The sequence below is a fragment of the Hyperolius riggenbachi genome, chromosome 11 (assembly GCF_040937935.1).
Source record: "Hyperolius riggenbachi isolate aHypRig1 chromosome 11, aHypRig1.pri, whole genome shotgun sequence".
Classification (NCBI taxonomy): Eukaryota; Metazoa; Chordata; class Amphibia; order Anura; family Hyperoliidae; genus Hyperolius; species Hyperolius riggenbachi.
The window spans coordinates 100,675,380-100,699,204 of NC_090656.1; the positions used below are offsets into that span (position 1 = coordinate 100,675,380).

Sequence of the window (23,825 nt, forward strand, 5' to 3'; positions counted from 1 at the left end):
ATCTCCGCCATTTGTCTGTGGGTTTAGCTTTGGGTAGGCAGGCAGGGTAGTTCGCGCTCCAGCCACGCTAGCCAGGGTCCCCCCCAGTCATTGTGTGTCGCTGCTGGGAATAGTAGTACACCGCTCGCTCAGCATTCTGTTTACTGCCACTCTGTGTACCTCGCTCAGCCACACTATATAGCATTCTGTTTACTGCCACTCTGTGTCTGCTGGGAATAGTAGTACACCGCTTGCACAGCCACACTATATAGCATTCTGTTTACTGCCACTCTGTGTCTGCTGGGAATAGTGGTACACCGCTCGCTCAGCCACACTATATAGCATTCTGTTCACTGTTCTGTGTCTGCTTGGAATAGTGGTACACCGCTCGTTCAGCCACACTATATAGCATTCTGTGTACTGTTCTGTGTCTGCTGGGAACAGTAGTACACCGCTCGTTCAGCCACACTATATAGCATTCTGTGTACTGTTCTGTGTCTGCTGGGAACAGTAGTACACCGCTCGCTCAGCCACACTATATAGCATTCTGTTCACTGTTCTGTGTCTGCTGGGAATAGTGGTACACCGCTCGCTCAGCCACACTATATAGCATTCTGTTCACTGTTCTGTGTCTGCTGGGAATAGTGGTACACCGCTCGCTCAGCCACACTATATAGCATTCTGTTTACTGTTCTGTGTCTGCTGGGAATAGTGGTACACCGCTCGCTCATCCACACTATATAGCATTCTGTTCACTGTTCTGTGTCTGCTGGGAATAGTGGTACACCGCTCGCTCAGCCACACTATATAGCATTCTGTTCACTGTTCTGTGTCTGCTGGGAATAGTGGTACACCGCTCGCTCAGCCACACTATATAGCATTCTGTTCACTGTTCTGTGTCTGCTGGGAATAGTGGTACACCGCTCGCTCAGCCACACTATATAGCATTCTGTTCACTGTTCTGTGTCTGCTGGGAATAGTGGTACACCGCTCGCTCAGCCACACTATATAGCATTCTGTTCACTGTTCTGTGTCTGCTGGGAATAGTGGTACACCGCTCGCTCAGCCACACTATATAGCATTCTGTTTACTGTTCTGTGTCTGCTGGGAATAGTGGTACACCGCTCGCTCATCCACACTATATAGCATTCTGTTCACTGTTCTGTGTCTGCTGGGAATAGTGGTACACCGCTCGCTCAGCCACACTATATAGCATTCTGTTCACTGTTCTGTGTCTGCTGGGAATAGTGGTACACCGCTCGCTCAGCCACACTATATAGCATTCTGTTCACTGTTCTGTGTCTGCTGGGAACAGTAGTACACCGCTCGTTCAGCCACACTATATAGCATTCTGTGTACTGTTCTGTGTCTGCTGGGAACAGTAGTACACCGCTCGTTCAGCCACACTATATAGCATTCTGTGTACTGTTCTGTGTCTGCTGGGAACAGTAGTACACCGCTCGTTCAGCCACACTATATAGCATTCTGTTCACTGTTCTGTGTCTGCTGGGAATAGTGGTACACCGCTCGCTCAGCCACACTATATAGCATTCTGTTCACTGTTCTGTGTCTGCTGGGAACAGTAGTACACCGCTCGCTCAGCCACACTATATAGCATTCTGTGTACTGTTCTGTGTCTGCTGGGAACAGTAGTACACCGCTCGTTCAGCCACACTATATAGCATTCTGTTCACTGTTCTGTGTCTGCTGGGAATAGTGGTACACCGCTCGCTCAGCCACACTATATAGCATTCTGTTCACTGTTCTGTGTCTGCTGGGAATAGTGGTACACCGCTCACCCGTCACTGTATAGCATTGTGCTCTGTGTCGCTGCTGGGAATAGTGGTACTGTATAGCATTTCTGTACTGCCACTGTACTGCTGCCAGTCAGCGTGTACTGTAAGGATAAGTGAAATGAGGAAGAAATCCGGTGAAAGAGGGAGGGGCAAGGGAAGAGGTGTTTCCCCTGACGGTTCACGTACAGGCCACAGGGGAGCACCCAAGAAAACCCACTCAATACCACCCATGTTGTCCAGGACAACAACCCTCACAAATCCAAAAGAACAGGACCAGATAATTACTTGGATGACCTCTCAAGCGTCCAGCAGTGGGTTAAGCAGCACCAGCACATCACGCACGAGGTCCGAGTCCTCAGCCAGTTACAAGGAGCCAGTGGGCACAAAGCTGACACAACCGGCAGCGACACCACGCACACAACTGCCAGATAACCAGTCCGATGAATTACCTCAGGACACAATGGGGTATTCGCAGGAGCTATTCCCAGCCCAACAAACTTCCACCTTTCAAAGGTCAATGGAGGAACAGCCAGAAATGTTGTGCCTGGATTCACAACCGTTAACTGTGGGAAATGTACCGCGCACTGAAATACGAGGCGAGTCCGAAGAGGACTCGGAAACCCAAATCCCAGAGCAATTTGGGCAGGAGGGGTTGCAATTGCAGGAGGTCGGCCGACAAGATCTGGAAGACGACGTTGGAGTGTGCTGCGCAGAGGTTGTTGTGGGGAGCTCTACTCCACGGCGGTGGCCCACAATGACATATGACGAGTTTGAGGAGATGGAAGAGGAGGGTATGGACAATGTGGACAGAGACCCAGATTTTGTTTGTGAACGAGAACATCGCCGTCGTAGCAGCAGCACAGATGAGTCTGTTGAAGAACACACTGCTGCACGAGTTCGCCTTGTGCCACAAGGTAGGCGGCGCGCAATTTCAGGCACCACAAGCGTGGAAGTTCAAGTGAGAGGCAAAAGAGGAGCAAACAGAAATCGCCAGCAAGGAGGCAGGTGCTCCAAAGTCTGGGCTTTCTTTGAAGACTGCACTGAGGATGTTACCATGGCGATTTGCAAGGTGTGCAAGACCCGCCTGAGCAGGGGGAAAAATATTAACAACCTCTCCACCACCAGCATGAGCCGTCACATGCTATCCAAACATCCCACTCTTTGGGCAAACGCGTCAGGACAGGGTACCAGAAACAACACTGCCTCCCTTGGGTTCACCAGACCCGCCTCAGCAGCAGCAGTAGCCCAGCCATTGCGTGGTTCACAACATTCACAAACATCAGACGACGCTGACACTGTCACTTTCCGGAGTAGTGCTCTTGAGGTCTCCCAGTGTTCATCAAACACAACAACCAACAGCCCTTCCGTGTGCAGCGCTACGGTTCAGTTGTCTGTGTCGGAGATGTTTGAGCGCAAGAGGAAATTGCCAGCAAATGACCCCCGGGCCGTGGCAGTAACAGCCAGCATAGCCAAGCTTCTGGCCTGCGAAATGCTGCCATATCGATTGGTGGAGACAAACAGCTTCAAGGGCATGATGTCAGTGGCCATCCCACGTTACGTGGTTCCCAGCCGCTACCACTTTGCACGCTCTGCAGTGCCTGAGTTGCATGAGCACGTGGTCAGCAAAATAACCCGAAGCTTGAAGAATGCCGTTGCCTGCAAGGTTCACCTCACCACTGACACCTGGACGAGTGCGTTCGGCCAGGGTAGATACATCTCCCTTACCGCGCACTGGGTGAACCTTGTGGAGCCTGGCAGCGATTCCTCACCTGCTACGGCACGGGTGTTGCCCACGCCACAAACAGCTGCACCGCCGTCCCTCCCACTGGATAACAGCAGCACCTACCTCTCTGACTCCTTCTCCTCCAACGCATCTCAAAGCTGTACCTCATCCGGAAACGCTAACCCAGCAGCAGTAGGATCGTGGAAGCAGTGCAGCACAGCTGTTGGCATGCGTCAGCAAGCGTTGCTGAAGCTAATCTGCCTTGGGGATAAGCAGCACACAGGGGAGGAAATTTGGAGGGGAATAAAGGAACAGACGGATTTGTGGCTGGCACCGCTGGACCTGAAACCGGGCATGGTTGTGTGTGATAATGGGAGTAATCTCATTCGCGCTTTAAGGTTGGCTAAGCTGACACACATCCCTTGCCTGGCGCACGTGATGAACCTAGTAGTTCAGCGGTTCCTGAGGACATACCCAGGCGTGCCCGATCTGCTGTTGAAGGTGCGTCGAGTGTCCAAACATTGTAGAAATTCCAGTACTGCTTCGGGGGCACTCGCCAAGATGCAGGAGCGCTTCAATCTCCCCCACCATCGCTTGCTGTGTGATGTCCCTACGCGCTGGAATTCTACGCTGCACATGCTAGCCCGCTTTTGCGAGCAGAAGAGTGCAGTGGTCCAGTACATGACGGCGCAGTACCGAGGCGCATCCGGCCAGCTGCCAAGCTTCTGTGGATCCGATTGGGCCAACATGTTGGACCTCTGCCAAGTCCTCCAAAATTTTGAGCAATCCACGTTGCTTGTGAGCAGTGACAACTCTTCAGTCAGCATTACCATACCACTGCTGTGTTTACTGAAGAGGTCGATGTTAAAAATCAAGGAAACAGCTGTCATGATGCAACTGGGGGAATCTGAAGGAGAAAACGATCAGCGTGATGGTACCAACATCAGGCCATCCGCCTCAGGGAACGCTGGCCCCAGCAGCTATGACGAAGAAGAGGAGGAGGAACAGCTGGAGTTGGAGCAGGAATTTCATGCCACCACTGACGAGGGCCAGAGCGGTGCACGTTGGACTTCCACAATTCAACGCGAATGGTCAGCAGAAGCAGACCAGGAGGAAGGTGACGACTATGATGCATCACAACAACTATCACAACGCTCACAAGAGGATGATGAGGATTCTGGTAGGACTCTGGCACACATGGCTCAATTCATGCTAGACTGCATTGAACGTGACCCACGCATTGTGCGCATTCTGGACAACACCAATTACTGGGTTTATACCCTTCTGGATCCACGGTACAAACACAATGTTCCAAAACTGCTTGAAGAAAGAGTCAGACAGGTCAAAATGGAAGAATACCAGCAGGCCCTTGTGGAGACTTTAGAGAGGAGATTGACATCCTCCCCCTCCTCTAGCCAGTTGTACGCAGACAGACTGACTTCCGCAAACCCAGGACGACCAGGAGGGCAGCAAACAACGCAAGCCGCAGCTAGTACCCAAAAGGGAATGGTATCGGCAGTGTCCTTGGAGTGGGAAAATTTTCTGACACCCATGCAGCCGCAGCCCACTGAACAGCAAGCGTGCAGATCCACCTCCAACACCGATCGCCTGGAGAAGATGGTCAAGGACTACATGTCAGATGGCGTAGCTGTGTCGAACCATCCATCTGCACCCTTCAACTATTGGGTATCGAAGCTAGACACCTGGCACGAACTGGCAATGTACGCAATAGAGGTGCTGGCTTGCCCGGCAGCCAGCGTTATGTCGGAACGCTGTTTCAGTGCTGCCGGAGGCATCGTCACAGATCGGCGTATCCGCCTCTCTACAGACAATGCAGACCGTCTGACTCAAATTAAAATGAATCAATCCTGGATTGGAAATGACTACGCAACACTCCAGGACCCCAACCAAGTAACATGACCAATGAACATCTGGGATGGTGTTGCGTTTCCGGGCCCTGTTTATTGAACCTCTCATCTGTATTACATTTATGACTGCATGGCGGCAAAAAGCATTGCTGCTATATCCGCACGCTTTTTGTCCACATGCAAGGCCTGGGTTGTTGTGTCTCACAAAGCGTGGCCTTCTCCTCCTGCGCCTGCTCCTGTTCCATCACGTCTGCTGCTGCTGGGTTAGCGTTGCCGCGTGGTCCCTGTTTATTGAACCACTTATCTTTATTACATTTATGACTGCATGGCGGTACAAAGCATGCTATCCGCACGCTTCTTGCCCTCATGCAAGGCCTGGGTTGTTGTGTCTCACAAAGCGTGGCCTTCTCCTCCTGCGCCTCCTCCTGTTCCATCACGTCTGCTGCTGCTGGGTTAGCGTTGCCGCGTGGTCCCTGTTTATTGAACCACTTATCTTTATTACATTTATGACTGCATGGCCGTACAAAGCCTGCTATCCGCACGCTTCTTGCCCTCATGCAAGGCCTGGGTTGTTGTGTCTCACAAAGCGTGGCCTTCTCCTCCTGCGCCTGCTCCTGTTCCATCACGTCTGCTGCTGCTGGGTTAGCGTTGCCGCGTGGTCCCTGTTTATTGAACCACTTATCTTTATTACATTTATGACTGCATGGCGGTACAAAGCCTGCTATCCGCACGCTTCTTGCCCTCATGCAAGGCCGGGGTTGTTGTGTCTCACAAAGCGTGGCCTTCTTCTCCTCCTGCGCCACCCTCCTCCTGTTCCATCACGTGTGCTGCTGCTGGGTTAGCGTTACCGGTCCCTTTTCCTGGAACCTCTTATATGTATTACATTTATGACTGCATGCCGACAAAAAACATGTTACCTGTGCAAAGAAAACAGACATTTCCCGCATTTAAAAGACAGTTTTCCCTTTGAAACTTTAAAATCGATTTTCTCAAAAACTATAAGCTCTTTTTGCTAATTTTTTTTTCCTCTTGTACCCACTCCCAAGGTGCACATACCCTGCAAATTTGGGGTATGTAGCATGTAAGGAGGCTTTACAAACCACAAAAGTTCGGGTCCCCATTGACTTCCATTATGTTCGGAGTTCGGGTCGAACACCCGAACATCGCGGCCATGTTCGGCCTGTTCGGCCCGAACCCGAACATCTAGATGTTCGCCCAACACTACTAATTACTGAATCTGAGAGAGCCTAAGCGCTTTGAGTCCTATGTGAGAAAAGCGCTATAGAAATGTTGTTGTATTATTGTATTGTATCTCTGACACGTTTGCTTTACATAGCTCAAGGCCTTCCTCGTAGATGTCTTTCTACTCAGCAAGATAACTTTTTTTTTAAATCAATGTGTATGGAATGTTGTTTCGTATGTAACATCTCAAATACTAGAATCACAGTTTGCAGTAATTTCCTGATAACAGCAATGCTTATCTGTCCATAGTCAGGAACTTTTCTACAGCACTAGGTGATATCTACCTCAGCTTTAGCCTACTTCAATACAAAACTATCTCAGAAAGATAATGAGTATATTATCTGAAAAGTTATATTGTTGGGCAGCAGCGATCATTCCTTGCAATCTATAGATTACATAAATATATTTGGGTGCCTTGACACCTTAAAAAGAAAGCACAGACAACTGGAGCCCAAATAGTGCAATATGTCATAAAAAAGGAATATGTAGCATGGAAGAAAGGTTATTCACAAAGGTGGGTTGCATGAGGGGCAACCGACCACTTAAAGCAGATGGAGATTTATAACCCAACTCCACTCAGGTGGCCAACATAGGCTGAATATGGTCACTCTCTTGGTGAAAATGAATGAGCTTCACTGTGGTTAAAATGACAGGGGGTCAAATGTAACCCTCCAACCAGGTGTGCGTGGGGGGGCTGGGGTGGTGCATATAAACAGAAAGGTGGTAAGAGGCGCCCACTATTTTGGCTTTTCGAACCCTTTGGCACTGTAATTGGTTTGTGGAAGTGGGCTCAGATCCACGAAACACATTGCCTGCGTTGCATTTAATAAATAAATGTAATTGTCTTATGAGGTTGTCTTTCTGAGGTAAGCCATCTCCCCTTTTTCTTATCCGTTTTTAAAATAGTGAAAATTGTGAATTGTGAAAATAGTTTATAAAGACTTTTTAGTTTCATCATGCGGTAACTTTTACCGTCCAGAGCCCTCCCAAACAGTAAATCATAAATTAGCTGCACCTTGCACTAGGTTTGGTCATTGTTTTTTTCCTTGAGGGTTTAAAGGACATCTGAACTGATTACCAATCTATATGGAATAAACCGTATAATGTTAAAAAAAAATTTCTGCTCTTATATTAAAAGACAGATTTTGGTAAATGGGGTGTGGAAGCTGGCACTTTCCAATTTCGAAATTCCATCCAGGTAAAGGACTTGGCATTCCAGCGTCTTAGAACTGGAAGCTGGAGTTCTAGTATCCATACACTCCACCTCCTAAACAACTATATTGGTTCTTTATTAAAGAGAACCTGAATTGACAATAAGAAGTCAAAATAATCATACACAGGTCATACTTACCTCCTGTGTAATTTATTCCTCAATCTCTTTCTCCTCTCCTGCATCCTGTTTGTCCACTGTGATCAATGGAATTCTCTGTCCTCCATTTTGAAAATGGCCAATACCCCATAACAGCTTCCTGGTCAGCACACTGTTAAACTGTAGTATCACCGACTTGAGCCATAGGGAAAAATGGACATTACCTTGCACATTCAGTTGTAACTGGCAGCTGCTGATATATAACTGACAGCAAATGGTATATTTCAGTTCTGAAAAAAATATTGTCAGAACTGGAAGAGATCACTATAAGAAGATAATGGTGAGCTTCTGAGAGGAACTGACGGCGAGGTAAATATTTAATATTCATTTGCAGGTACCATATATACTCGCATATAAGCCGACCCGCATATAAGCCGACCTCCCAACTTTTACTTTAAAAAAAAAAAAACTGGAAAAAATGATTGACTCGCATATAAGCCGGGGTAATACAGTAGCCACACTTATGGTATTATCTATACCTTAGTTCTCACTGTGTCAAAACACTGGGCTGATAGCAGGCACTACAGGTGGCCACTAATGATAAAATTTTTGATCATTTGTATGATCGATCAAAAAAGGATCATTAGGGGACACTAATAGACGAAAATATCCTAACCAATCCAATCAGGTTGACGGGATCGATACCATCAATCTGATTACCATAGATTGGTTAGGATGTTTTCGTCCACTGGTGGTCCTGAACGCTCATTTCTGTACGATCATACAAATGATCTGAAACAAATGATCACTATGTGAATTGCATGGCTAGTGCCTACCTTACAACTCTACTCAAATATTAACACTCTTACTGTACTATAAAATAGGGCAGTGGATGATACTGGGCTGATCAGGCAGAGCTTATTGTAATACAGTAAATCCTCAGTACAATCTGGAAGTTGGCTGTATGCAGGACTTGTACATGTGCTCACTGTTAATATTACAGTAAGAACATGTACAAGTATAGCATACAGTGACTTCAGGATTGTACTGAGGATTAACTCTGCCTAACAACCTCTGCCTGCCATCAGCCCAGTAATCTCCCTCAGCCAGCAGCTGCACATGCCGCCGACTCCACTTGCACCTGCAAAGCCCGCCCACTGTCTTATTCCAGCCACTCATCTGTTTCACGGGCTGCAATGGCTGACATACCATTTCACCGCCTGCTCATCCTGGACGCTCATCGCATCCTCAGGCTGACATTTACTCCCCTCTGTTGGCTGCACGCTGTACTCGGGTACCTGCAGAAGGTGAGGCTGCACACTTGCAAGTTTATGACTCGCATATAGGCCGAAGGGGGGGAGGGTGGACTTTTGAGTACATTTTTGTGCTCAAAAATTCGGCTTATATGCGAACATATACGGTACATCATGTATTTATTTTAAATCATTTTACTCACTTCAGGTTCCCTTTAAGATGTATGATCCTTAGATTCAGAATATATAATTTTTTTTTCTCATTCTAGTTTTAGTAAATGATAACACTTTTTATATTCCCATTTCAGAGCTCTGTACCTCAACCTGCTTGGGCTGTGGGTGATCTTGGTCTGTGCCGTGTTCTCAGGACTGATCATGTATGTACACTACGAAACATGTGACCCTTGGACTGCTGGATTCATCAGCGCCTCTGACCAGGTACATGATCAGGGACAGAGCACAGTAGCAGTTTTGTGGAATAATTGTTTAAGAATTGCAGATGTTTTGAGTACTGAAAAAGGAAGTAACCATTGATCTCAAATATAGACATTTTTTTTTTATAATCTCTGCATGGCTTTGTGTCCCATACTCAAACTCAAGTACGATTTATCGGTACCAACAGTCAGGGGCGTCTCACCCACCAGGCAAGTATAGGCAGTTGCCTGGGGCGCCATGAGGTGGTGAGGCGCCATGAGGTGGTGAGGCGCATTCCCCCACCGCTGCTACCGTGACCATGGTTTTTTTTTTTTTATATTATATTACCTCCCGACTCAGTCCCCGGTGCTCGGCACGCTACCATGTGCTCAGCAGTGCCTCCACCTCCACTTCTCCCCAGCCAATAGAGCAATCAATACTGCTCTTCTCTGCCAGGCTCCTTCTTTAAAGCCGTGCCCCTTCTTCTCAGTAGCCACACAGGTAAAGTGTTTACCTCATGTGGCCCAGCCTTTAACTCCGCCCCACGCCAGTCTAACCAGGAGCCAGCGGCCAGCCAGCTTATGCCCCCGACAGTCTGACCCCCCACCTGTGTCACTGGCTGCACACAGACACTGGAGCGAGACAGCCAGGGAACAGATGCAGTCACAGAGAGAAGAATGTGATGTGTCCGTGTTGGAGCCCCACCCCCGCACAAGACAGCAACACAGCCCGGGAGAAGGGACGTTTCTGCTCCAGAGTAGTGATGGGATTCCGGCTCTTTTCAGAGAATCGGCTCTTCTGAATCGGCTCCCATTAACCACTTGCCGACCGCGCACTCATAAAGCGCGTCGGCAAAGTGGCAGCTGCAGGACCAGCGACGCAGTATTGCGTCGCCAGCTGCAGGCTGATTAATCAGGAAGCAGCCGCTCGTGCGAGCGGCTGCTTCCTGTCAATTCACGGCGGGGGGCTCCGTGAATAGCCTGCGGGCCGCCGATGGCGGCTCGCAGGCTAAATGTAAACACAAGCGGAAATAATCCGCTTTGTTTACATTTGTACGGCGCTGCTGCGCAGCAGCGCCGTAAGGCAGATCGGCGATCCCCGGCCAATCAGCGGCCGGGGATCGCCGCCATGTGACCAGAGACAGCCTGTCACTGGCTGCACAGGACGGATAGCGTCCTGTGCAGCCCGGCTTACCAGGGGGGGCCAGGTAGGAGAGGGAGGGGGAGGATTTCGCCGCGGAGGGGGGGCTTTGAGGTGCCCCCCCCCCCCGCAACACCCGCAGGCAGGAGCGATCAGACCCCCCCCAGCACATCATCCCCCTAGTGGGGAAAAAAGGGGGGCGATCTGGTCGCTCTGCCTGCACGCTGATCTGTGCTGGGGGCTGCAGAGCCCACCCAGCACAGATCAGCTACAACAGCGCTGGTCGTTAAGGGGGGGTAAAGGGTGGGTCCTCAAGTGGTTAAAGAGCTGGCTCTTACGGCTCTAAATTGGCTCTTCATTAAATATCACTAAATACCACTCAGAATCGGAGTAAAAGCCCCGCCCCCGTCTACATGACAATTCCAGACTGCTTCTCTGACTGGGGCAATCCCTCCTGCTAGTTTTGGGCGAACAGTGTTCGCCACTGTTCGGGTTCTGCAGAACATCACCCTGTTCGGGTGATGTTCGAGTTCGGCCGAACACCTGATGGTGTTCGGCCAAACCGTTCGGCCACATGGCCGAACTAAGAGCGCATGGCCGAACGTTCCCCGAACGTTCGGCTAGCGTTGTGATTGGCCGAACGGGTCACGTGGTTCGGACCTGAACGCGCTCTGATTGGCCGAACAGGTCACGTGGTTCGGGTAAATAAATACCCGAACCACGTCATTTCTCTGCCATTTGTCTGTGGGTTTAGCTTTGGGTAGGCAGGCAGGGTAGTTCTCTCTCCAGCCGGACTAGCCAGGGTCCCCCCCAGTCATTGTGTCGCTGCTGGGAACAGTAGTACACCGCTAGCCACACTATATAGCATTGTGTTTACTGCCACTCTGTTTACACCGCTCAAAACCACTGTATAGCATTGTGCTCTGTGTCGCTGCTGGGAACAGTAGTACACCGCTCGCTCAGCCACACTATATAGCATTGTGTTTACTGCCACTCTGTGTCTGCTGGGAACAGTAGTACACCGCTCACCCTGTATAGCATTGTGCTCTGTGTCGCTGCTGGGAATAGTAGTACACCACTCACCCACACTATATAGCATTGTGTTTACTGCCACTCTGTGTACACCGCTCACCCAGCACTATATATAGCATTGTGTTTACTGCCACTCTGTGTCTGCTGGGAACAGTAGTACACCGCTCGTTCAGCCACACTATATAGCATTGTGTTTACTGCCCCCTCTGTGTCTGCTGGGAACAGTAGTACACCGCTCACTCAGCCACACTATATAGCATTGTGTTTACTGCCACTCTGTGTACACCGCTCACCCAGCACTATATAGCATTGTGTTTACTGCCACTCTGTGTCTGCTGGGAACAGTAGTACACCGCTCACCCACCACTGCATAGCATTGTGCTCTATGTCGCTGCTGACAATAGTGGTACCCCGCTTCGCCAGCACTGTATAGCGTTGTGCTCTGTGTCGCTGCTGGGAACAGTAGTACACCGCTCGCTCAGCCACACTATATAGCATTGTGTTTACTGCCACTCTGTGTCTGCTGGGAACAGTAGTACACCGCTCACCCTGTATAGCATTGTGCTCTGTGTCGCTGCTGGGAATAGTAGTACACCACTCACCCACACTATATAGCATTGTGTTTACTGCCACTCTAGGCCTGCTGGGAACAGTAGTACACCGCTCGCTCAGCCACACTATATAGCATTGTGTTTACTGCCACTCTGTGTCTGCTGGGAACAGTAGTACACCGCTCGCTCAGCCACACTATATAGCATTGTGTTTACTGCCACTCTGTGTCTGCTGGGAACAGTAGTACACCGCTCACCCGCCACTGCATAGCATTGTGCTCTGTGTCGCTGCTGACAATAGTGGTACACCGCTCACCCAGCACTGTATAGCATTGTGCTCTGTGTCGCTGCTGGGAACAGTAGTACACCGCTCGCTCAGCCACACTATATAGCATTGTGTTTACTGCCACTTTGTGTACACCGCTCACCCAGCACTATATAGCATTGTGTTTACTGCCACTCTGTGTCTGCTGGGAACAGTAGTACACCGCTCACCCGCCACTGTATAGCATTGTGGTCTGTGTCGCTGCTGGCAATAGTGGTACACCGCTCACCCGCCACTGTATAGCATTGTGCTGTATGTCGCTGCTGGCAATAGTGGTACACCGCTCACCCACCACTGTATAGCATTTCTGTACTGCCACTGTACTGCTGCCAGTCAGCGTGTACTTTAAGGATAAGTGAAATGAGGAAGAAATCCGGTGAAAGAGGGAGGGGCAAGGGAAGAGGTGTTTCCCCTGACGGTTCACGTACAGGCCACAGGGGAGCACCCAAGAAAACCCACTCAATACCGCCCATGTTGTCCAGAACAACAACCCTCACAAATCCAAAAGAACAGGACCAGATAATTACTTGGATGACCTCTCAAGCGTCCAGCAGTGGGTTAAGCAGCACCAGCACATCACGCACGAGGTCCGAGTCCTCAGCCAGTTACAAGGAGCCAGTGGGCACAAAGCTGACACAACCGGCAGCGACACCATGCACACAGCTGCCAGATAACCAGAATTACCTCAGGACACAATGGGGTATTCGCAGGAGCTATTCCCAGCCCAACAAACTTCCACCTTTGAAAGGTCAATGGAGGAACAGCCAGAAATGTTGTGCCCGGATTCACAACCATTAACTGTGGGAAATGCACCGCGCACTGAAATACAAGGCGAGTCCGAGGACTTTGAAACCCAAATCCCAGAGCAAGTTGGGCAGGAGGGGTTGCAATTGCAGTTGGTCGGCCGAGAAGATCTGGAAGATGACGTTGGAGTAAGCTGCGCAGAGGTTGTTCTGGGGAGCTCTACTCCACGGCGGCTGCCCCCCACAATGACATATGACGAGTTTGAGGAGATGGAAGAGGAGGGTATGGACAATGTGGACATAGACCCAGATTTTGTATGTGAACGACAACATCGCCGTCGTAGCAGCACAGATGAGTCTGTTGGAGAACCCACTGCTGCACGAGTTCGCCTTGTGCTACAAGGTAGGCGGCGCGAAATTTCAGGCACCACAGGCGTGGAAGTTCCTTTGAGATGCAAAAGAGGCGCAAACAGAAATCGCCAGCAAGGCAGGTGCTCCAAAGTCTGGGCTTTCTTTGAAGACTGCACTGAGGATGGTACCATGGCGATTTACAAGGTGTGCAAGACCCGCCTGAGCAGGGGGAAAAGTATTAACAACCTCTCCACCACCAGCATGAGCCGCCACATGCTATCCAAACATCCCACTCTGTGGGCAAATGCGGCAGGACAGGGTACCAGCAACACTGCCTCCCTTGGGGTCACCAGACTCACCACCAGACCCGCCTCAGCAGCAGCAGTAGCCCAGCCATTGCGTGGTTCACAACATTCACAAACATCAGACGACGCTGACACTGTCACTTTCCGGAGTAGTGCTCTTGAGGTCTCCCAGTGTTCATCAATCACAACAACCAACAGCCCTTCAGTGTGCAGCCCTACGGTTCAGTTGTCTGTCTCGGAGATGTTTGAGTGCAAGAGGAAATTGCCAGCAAATGACCCCCGGGCCGTGGCAGTAACAGCCAGCATAGCCAAGCTTCTGGCCTGCGAAATGCTGCCATATCGAGTGGTGGAGACAAACAGCTTCAAGGGCATGATGTCAGTGGCCATCCCACGTTACGTGGTTCCCAGCCGCTACCACTTTGCGCGCTCTGCAGTGCCTGAGTTGCATGAGCACGTGGTCAGCAAAATAACCCGAAGCTTGAAGAATGCCGTTGCCTGCAAGGTTCACCTCACCACTGACACCTGGACGAGTGTGTTCGGCCAGGGTCGATACATCTCCCTTACCGTGCACTGGGTGAACCTTGTGGAGCCTGGCAGTGATTCCTCACCTGCTACGGCGCGGGTGTTGCCCACGCCGCAAACAGCTGCACCGCCGTCCCTCCCACTGGATAACAACAGCAGCACCTACCTCTCTGACTCCTTCTCCTCCAACGCATCTCAAAGCTGTACCTCATCCGGAAACGCTAACCCAGCACCAGCAGTCGTAGGATCGTGGAAGCAGTGCAGCACAGCTGTTGGCATGCGTCAGCAAGCGTTGCTGAAGCTGATCTGCCTTGGGGATAAGCAGCACACAGGGGAGGAAATTTGGAGGGGAATAAAGGAACAGACGGATTTGTGGCTGGCACCGCTGGACCTGAAACCGGGCATGGTTGTGTGTGATAATGGGAGTAATCTCATTCGCGCTTTAAGGTTGGCTAAGCTGACACACATCCCTTGCCTGGCGCACGTGATGAACCTAGTAGTTCAGCGGTTCCTGAGGACATACCCAGGTGTGGCCGATCTTCTGTTGAAGGTGCGACGAGTGGCCAAGCATTGTAGAAATTCCAGTACTGCTTCGGGGGCACCAGGGGCGCCTCTAGCCTTCTTGTCACTCCAGGCAAGAAATCCTGTGGCGCCCCCCCCCCCCCCTAAAAAATAGAACAAAAATCATATACATTATAGAACACTTCACACATGATATAAGCCATCAGAGAGGGATAACTATGAAATGGGGCCCTAGGCAAGATAACACTTTGCCCTCCACTGATGGTCACCTGGCTTATTTAGTTAGATTTGGTGGGGACTAGCAACCACCAGGCCCCTAAACTCTCTCTAGAACCTAGGCAGCTGCCTAAGTTTGCCTTGTGGATGATCAGCATTGTATGCCATACAGCACATGCTGCCAGTATGCACCTCAAATAAATACAGCATCCACACTACAAGTTCCAATGGCAGTCACATTGCAAGATTGGATTATCAAGCAAGACACTCTTACTTTCAAAATAATTTTTCACAAACATTATGAGATATGCAAATATGTTACCACCTGTTAGGGTAAGACTGGAGTGGGTATATCATGACATTGAAGGGCTGATATGGTAAGGTGGTTTAAGGCCCAGTGCACACCGAGCGGTTTTAGCAGCGATCCGCCAACCGCATTTGTCTGTGAAAACGCTTGGCTAATGTATTTCAATGGGATGGTGCACACCAGCGGTTTGAGGTTTTTAGCAAACCGCAAACGTGCCTCCTGCTGCACATTTGCGGTTTGCAGAAGCGATTCTGCCTCAATATAAAGTATAGGAAAAATGCAAACCGCTCTGAAAAACGCTAGATCAGAGCAGTTTTCCAGGCGTATTTGTTACAGAAGCTGTTCAGTAACAGCTTTTACTGTAACAATATTTGTAATCTGCTTCACAAAAACACTCGGCATGTTTAGAAGATGTCTCTAAACATGCCTAGAATCGTTCTGAAATCTGCTCCAAAAACCGCTAGCGTTTTAAGGATCTGCTAGCGGTTTTGGTGTGCACTGGGGCTAATAGTTTGATTCATAATCCATTCTGGAGATAAGCACAGTGTGTTTGTAGTGTAAGTGATACAAGAGAAGAGAAGTAGAATAGAGGGAGGAAGGGTAGTAGAGGGTCAGAATTGATGACATGGATGAGCAGATATCTATGAGTAGAGTTGGGCCGAACGGTTCGCCGGCGAACGTGGTTCGCGCGAACGTAGGTGGTTCGCGTGCGGGTACCGCACGCGAACCTTTTGCGGAAGAAGTTCGGTTCGCCCCATAATGCACTGAGGGTCAACTTTGACGCTCTACATCACAGTCAGCAGGCCCAGTGTAGCCAATTAGGCTACACTAGCCCCTGGAGCCCCACCCCCCCTTATATAAGGCAGGCAGCGGCGGCCATTACGGCCACTCGTGTGTCTGCATTAGTGAGAGTAGGGCGAGCTGCTGCAGTCTCTCATATAGGGAAAGATTAGTTAGGCTTAACTTCTTCCTGGCTGCATACCTGTTCTGTTCAGTGAGCCCTCAGCCCACTGCATACCTGTACTGTGATCCTGCCACTGCATACCTGTTCAGTGATCCTGCCACTGCATACCTGTTCAGTGATCCTGCCACTGCATACCTGTTCTGTTCAGTGAGCCCTCAGCCCACTGCATACCTGTACTGTGATCCTGCCACTCCATACCTGTTCAGTGATCCTGCCACTGCATACCTGTTCTGTTCAGTGAGCCCTCAGCCCACTGCATACCTGTACTGTGATCCTGCCACTGCATACCTGTTCAGTGATCCTGCCACTGCATACCTGTTCAGTGATCCTGCCACTGCATACCTGTTCTGTTCAGTGAGCCCTCAGCCCACTGCATACCTGTACTGTGATCCTGCCACTCCATACCTGTTCAGTGATCCTGCCACTGCATACCTGTTCTGTTCAGTGAGCCCTCAGCCCACTGCATACCTGTACTGTGATCCTGCCACTCCATACCTGTTCAGTGATCCTGCCACTGCATACCTGTTCAGTGATCCTGCCACTGCATACCTGTTCTGTGAACCCGCCACTGTATACCTGTTCTGTGAACCCGCCACTGTATACCTGTTCTGTTCAGTGGACCCGCCACTGTATACCTGTTCTGTGAACCCGCCACTGTATACCTGTTCTGTTCAGTGGACCCGCCACTGTATACCTGTTCTGTTCAGTGGACCCGCCACTGTATACCTGTTCTGTTCAGTGGACCCGCCACTGTATACCTGTTTAGTGAACACGCCACTGCATACCTATTGTGTTCAGTGATCCTGCCACTGCATACCTGTTCTGTGAACCCGCCACTGTATACCTGTTCTGTTCAGTGGACCCGCCACTGTATACCTGTTCTGTGAACCCGCCACTGTATACCTGTTCTGTTCAGTGGACCCGCCACTGTATACCTGTTCAGTGAACCCGCCACTGTATACCTGTTCTGTTCAGTGGACCCGCCACTGTATACCTGTTTAGTGAACACGCCACTGCATACCTATTGTGTTCAGTGATCCTGCCACTGCATACCTGTTCTGTGAACCCGCCACTGTATACCTGTTCTGTTCAGTGGACCCGCCACTGTATACCTGTTCTGTGAACCCGCCACTGTATACCTGTTCTGTTCAGTGGACCCGCCACTGTATACCTGTTCTGTTCAGTGGACCCGCCACTGTATACCTGTTCTGTTCAGTGGATCCGCCACTGTATACCTGTTCTGTTCAGTGGACCCGCCACTGTATACCTGTTCTGTTCAGTGGACCCGCCACTGTATACCTGTTTAGTGAACACGCCACTGCATACCTATTGTGTTCAGTGATCCTGCCACTGCATACCTGTTCTGTGAACCCGCCACTGTATACCTGTTCTGTTCAGTGGACCCGCCACTGTATACCTGTTCTGTGAACCCGCCACTGTATACCTGTTCTGTTCAGTGGACCCGCCACTGTATACCTGTTCAGTGAACCCGCCACTGTATACCTGTTCTGTTCAGTGGACCCGCCACTGTATACCTGTTTAGTGAACACGCCACTGCATACCTATTGTGTTCAGTGATCCTGCCACTGCATACCTGTTCTGTGAACCCGCCACTGTATACCTGTTCTGTTCAGTGGACCCGCCACTGTATACCTGTTCTGTGAACCCGCCACTGTATACCTGTTCTGTTCAGTGGACCCGCCACTGTATACCTGTTCTGTTCAGTGGACCCGCCACTGTATACCTGTTCTGTTCAGTGGACCCGCCACTGTATACCTGTTCTGTTCAGTGGACCCGCCACTGTATACCTGTTCTGTGAACCCGCCACTGTATACCTGTTCTGTTCAGTGGACCCGCCACTGTATACCTGTTTAGTGAACACGCCACTGCATACCTATTGTGTTCAGTGATCCTGCCACTGCATACCTGTTCTGTGAACCCGCCACTGTATACCTGTTCTGTTCAGTGAACCCACCGCATCAGTGCGCATACCTGTGCAGTTAAGTGAACCCACCTACCTACGTGAGTGCACGCAGTGTGATATACCACTCCGTGCATACCCAATATGGACAAAACAGGTAGAGGAAGAGGAAGAGGTAATGGCAGAGGCAGAGGAAGGCCACCCGGCAGGTCTGCGCGAGGTCGTGTAAATGTAATTTCGTGTGGACCTGGCCCACAGTACAGTGCTCGGAAGAAGGCACGTCCCATCACCTCCCAAGATTGTCAGGACGTGGTTGAGTATTTAGCGACACAGAACACCTCATCTTGCTCAGCCACCAGCGCTACTACTAGCACCACTTCCGCTGCATTTGACACTTCGCAAGAATTATTTAGTGTTGAAATCACTGATGCACAGCCATTGTTGTTACAGCCAGATGAATTTTCACCAGCTAATATGTCTGAGTTACGCGGCAACACTATGGATGTAACGTGTCAGGAGGATGAAGGACCTACTGATGGTGCAAGTTTGGATTTGTCTGAGGCAAGCGAAGCTGGGCAGGATGACTACGATGATGACGGTAATAGGGATCCTCTGTATGTTCCCAATAGAGGAGATGAAGAGGGGGACAGTTCAGAGGGGGAGTCAGAGAGTAGTAGGAGGAGAGAAGTTGCTGAAAGAAGCTGGGGCAGCTCTTCGTCAGAAACAGCTGGTGGCAGAGTCCGGCACCATGTATCACCACCTATGTACAGCCAGCCAACTTGCCCTTCAGCATCAGCTGCTGAGGTCCCCATAGTGCCCACATCCCAGGGTGGCTCAGCGGTGTGGAAATTTTTTAATGTGTGTGCCTCAGATCGGACCAAAGCCATCTGTTCGCTTTGCCAACAAAAATTGAGCCGTGGAAAGGCCAACACTCACGTAGGGACAAGTGCCTTACGAAGGCACCTGGAGAAAAGGCACAAACAGCAATGGGATGGCCACCTGAGCAAAAGCAGCAGCAGCACACAAAAGAAAAGTCACCCTCCTTCTCCTCTTCCTCCTTCAGGTGCATCATCTGCTTCTGCCGCTTTCTCCCTTGCACCTTCACAGGCACCCTCCTCCACCCTGCCTCTGCCCTTGAGCGGTTCCTGCTCCTCTGCCCACAGCAGCAGTCAGGTGTCCGTGAAGGAAATGTTTGAGCGGAAGAAGCCACTTTTGGCCAGTCACCCCCTTGCCCGGCGTCTGACAGCTGGCGTGGCGGAACTGTTAGCTCGCCAGCTGTTACCATACCGGCTGGTGGACTCTGAGGCCTTCCGTAAATTTGTGGCCATCGGAACACCGCAGTGGAAGATGCCAGGCCGCACTTATTTTTCGTGAAAGGCCATACCCCAACTGCACCGTGAAGTTGAGAGGCAAGTGGTGTCATCTCTTGCGAAGAGCGTTGGGTCAAGGGTACACCTGACCACGGATGGCTGGTCTGCCAAGCACGGGCAGGGCCGCTACATTACCTACACAGCCCATTGGGTGAACCTGGTGGTGAACGATGGCAAGCAGAAAGCGGCGGACCAAATTGTGACACCTCCACGGCTTGCAGGCAGGCCTCCTGCCACCTCCTCTCCTCCTGCTACATGCTCTTCGCTGTCCTCCTCCTCCTCCTTGGCTGAGTGGCAGTTCTCCTCTCCAGCTACACAGCCCCAGCTCCGCAGGGCCTATGCTGCATGCCAGGTACGACGGTGTCACGCCATCTTAGACATGGCTTGTCTCAAAGCGGAGAGTCACACTGGAGCAGCTCTCCTGGCTGCTCTTAAGAAACAGGTGGATGAGTGGCTGACCCCGCACCACCTGGAGATAGGCAACGTGGTGTGCGACAACGGCAGCAATCTGCTTGCCGCTTTGCATATGGGGAAGCTGACACACATACCCTGCATGGCACATGTCATGAATCTAGTGGTTCAAAGATTTGTGGCAAAGTACCCTGGCTTAGCGGATGTCCTGAAGCAGGCCAGGAAGTTCTGTGGGCATTTGAGGCGCTCTTACACAGCCATGGCACGATTTGCAGAAATTCAGCGTAAAAACAACATGCCGGTGAGACGCCTCATTTGCGATAGCCCCACTCGCTGGAACTCGACCCTGCTCATGTTCTCCCGCCTGCTAGAACAGAAGAAAGCCGTCACCCAGTACCTCTACAACTGGAGTAGAACGAAACAGTCTGGGAAGATGGGGATGTTCTGGCCCGACAACTGGACACTGATGAAAAATGCATGCAGGCTCATGCGGCCGTTTGAGGAGGTGACCAACCTGGTGAGCCGCAGTGAGGGCACCATCAGCGACTTAATTCCCTACGCGTACTTCTTGGAGCGTGCTGTGCGTAGAGTGGCGGATGAAGCTGCGAATGAGCGTGACCAGGAACCGTTACGGCAGGAACAGGCATGGGACCAATTTTCATCAGACCCAGCTGTTTCCTCAACACCTGCGGCAGCACAGAGGGGGGAGGAGGAGGAAGAAGAGAGGTCGTGTGCAGAAGACGAGTCAGACTCAGAGGATGATGAGCAAGGTGTTTCTTTGGGGGAGGAGGAGGAGGAGGGGACAGCGGCAGGAGAACAACCGCAGCAGGCGTCGCAGGGGGCTTGTGCTGCTCAACCTTCCCGTGGTATTGTTCACGGCTGGGGGGAGGAGGTTGACTTACCTGACGTCACTGAGGAAGAGCAAGAGGAGATGGAGGGTACTGGATCCGACTTTGTGCAGATGTCGTCTTTTATGCTGTCCTGCCTGTTGAGGGACCCCCGTATAAAAAACCTCAAGGGGAATGAGCTGTACTGGGTGGCCACACTACTAGACCCTCGGTACAGGCACAAAGTGGCGGACCTGTTACCAACTCACCGGAAGGTGGAAAGGATGCAGCACATGCAGAACCAGCTGTCAACTATGCTTTACAATGCCTTTAAGGGTGATGTGACAGCACAACGCCAGCAAGGTACCACTGCCACTAATCCTCCTCCCGTGTCCACGCAGTCAAAGACAGGACGCTCCAGCGATCTCATGGTGATGTCGGACATGCGGACGTTCTTTAGTCCAACGCCTCGCCGTAGCCCTTCCGGATCCACCCTCCACCAACGCCTCGACCGGCAGGTAGCCGACTACCTGGCCTTAAGTGTGGATGTAGACACTGCTGTGAACAGCGATGAGGAACCCTTGAACTACTGGGTGCGCAGGCTTGACCTGTGGCCAGAGCTGTCCCAATTTGCCATCCAACTTCTCTCCTGCCCTGCCGCAAGCGTCCTCTCAGAAAGGACCTTCAGCGCAGCTGGAGGCATTGTCACAGAGAAGAGAAGTCGCCTAAGTCACAAAAGTGTTAAGTACCTCACCTTTATCAAAATGAATGAGGCATGGATCCCGGAGGGCTGCTGCCCGCCCCAAGACTAAGTCAGTCCCCGCACACACAGCATCTCTGCCTGCACGCCGTGTGACTGGCTGCCTGGCCTGCCCCAAAAAGACTAAGTCGCTCCCAGTCCCTCCACACAGCATGTCTGCCTGCAGGCCGCTTCACTACCTTCTCCGCCACCACCAACAGGGTCCGGGACTCCAGGCGGATTGCTGAATTTTTTAGGCCGCTGCTAGCAGCGGCCGCTGCAATAATTTACATGACTGCCTAATTTTTCTGGCTGCACTGAGGGCAGCTGCAACAACAAAAGAAAAGGCATGTACATGCGCCCATTCCCCTTCGTGATCATTACCTTGCCGTGGTGAAGGGGCTTGCGTATCACAATGAAGCAATGACCGGCGCCTAGATGAGTGTCTCGGGGGGCACACAAAAGATAATAAGGTCGTTGCTTCATTGTGGTCAGACCAAATTTGATCAGCTGGACAGTCACTGTTCTGTCATTCAGCTACATCAGCCAGGCCGACCATATGGGCTGTAAAGCCACCAAAACCTGCACTCTCGCCATGGTGCGCACCAGTCCAGCACGGCCGTCACTAGTACAAACAGCTGTTTGCGGTGCGTTACACGGTGAGTTTGGTGTGTCAGTGTGAAGCAGTACCTTAATTACGCTACCTGATTGATGTATACACATGCAAGATGTTTTAAAGCACTTTAGGCCTGTCATTTAGCATTCAATGTGATTTCTGCCCTTAAAACGCTGCTTTGCGTCAAATCCAGATTTTTCCCGGGGACTTTTGGCGTGTATCCCACTCCGCCATGCCCCCCTCCAGGTGTTAGACCCCTTGAAACATCTTTTCCATCACTTTTGTGGCCAGCATAATTATTTTTTTTTTTCAAAGTTCGCATCCCCATTGAAGTCTATTGCGGTTCGCGAACTTTAACGCGAACCGAACGTTCCGCGAAAGTTCGCGAACCCGGTTCGCGAACCTAAAATCGGAGGTTCGGCCCAACTCTATCTATGAGTAGAATAGAGGCTCAGTGGGTACCACTACTGCATTTTAGTGCTGAGTCCTAGGCTTGAACATTGGCCAGGGCAAAATCTGCATGGAGTTTCTGTCTTCAGACACTTCAGACATTTCCTGCATCCTAAAAAACATACTAATAAGTCAACTGGTTTACCCCAAAACAATCCTATATTGAAAATATTAGACTATAACTGTGGTAGGGATTAGATTGTGAGCTCTTCTGAGGACAGTCAGTGACATGACTATGTACTCTGTAAAGTGCTTCAGGAGATGTCAGTGCTATATAAATAAACAATAATAATATGGTAGGACATTATACTATGACTATGGTAGGGTTAGATTGTGAGCTCCTCTGAGGACAGTCAGTGACATGATTATGTACTCTGTAAAGTGCTTCAGGAGATGTCAGTGCTATATAAATAAATAATAATAATATGGTAGGACATTAGACTATGACTATGGTAGGGTTAGATTGTGAGCTCCTCTGAGGACAGTCAGTGACATGACTATGTACTCTGTAAAGTGCTGCAGAAGATGTCAGTGCTATATAAATACATAATAATAATATGGTAGGACATTAGACTATGACTATGGTAGGATTAGATTGTGAGCTCCTCTGAGGACAGTCAGTGACATGACTATGTACTCTGTAAAGTGCTGCAGAAGATGTCAGTGCTATATAAATACATGATAATAATATGGTCGGACATTACAGTTTGACTATGGTAGGGATGAAATTGTAAGCTCCAGTGAGCAGTCAGTGACATGACTATGTACTCTGTAACGTGCTGAGGATGTCAGTGCTACATAAATACACAATAATAGTTCCAAATGCTACTGGCTCCCCTGAAGAGTGCTCAGACTAGTGTACATAGTTGTGCACATTGTTCCCCAAGTAGCAGTTGTTTGGTCAGAGAGACAGTGTGAGAGGGAGCATG

At 50.4% G+C, this 23,825-nt stretch overlaps 1 protein-coding gene across 1 annotated transcript in view; it reads left to right on the forward strand.

Moving 5' to 3' along the window:
• SLC5A12 (solute carrier family 5 member 12) overlaps positions 1–23,825 on the forward strand; it is a 127,497-nt gene that overhangs the window by 65,040 nt on the left and 38,632 nt on the right. The window contains exon 7 of the mRNA XM_068261023.1: positions 9,479–9,608. Coding sequence (XP_068117124.1) covers positions 9,479–9,608 — 130 coding nt within the window. The remainder of the gene's footprint in view (positions 1–9,478; positions 9,609–23,825) is intronic.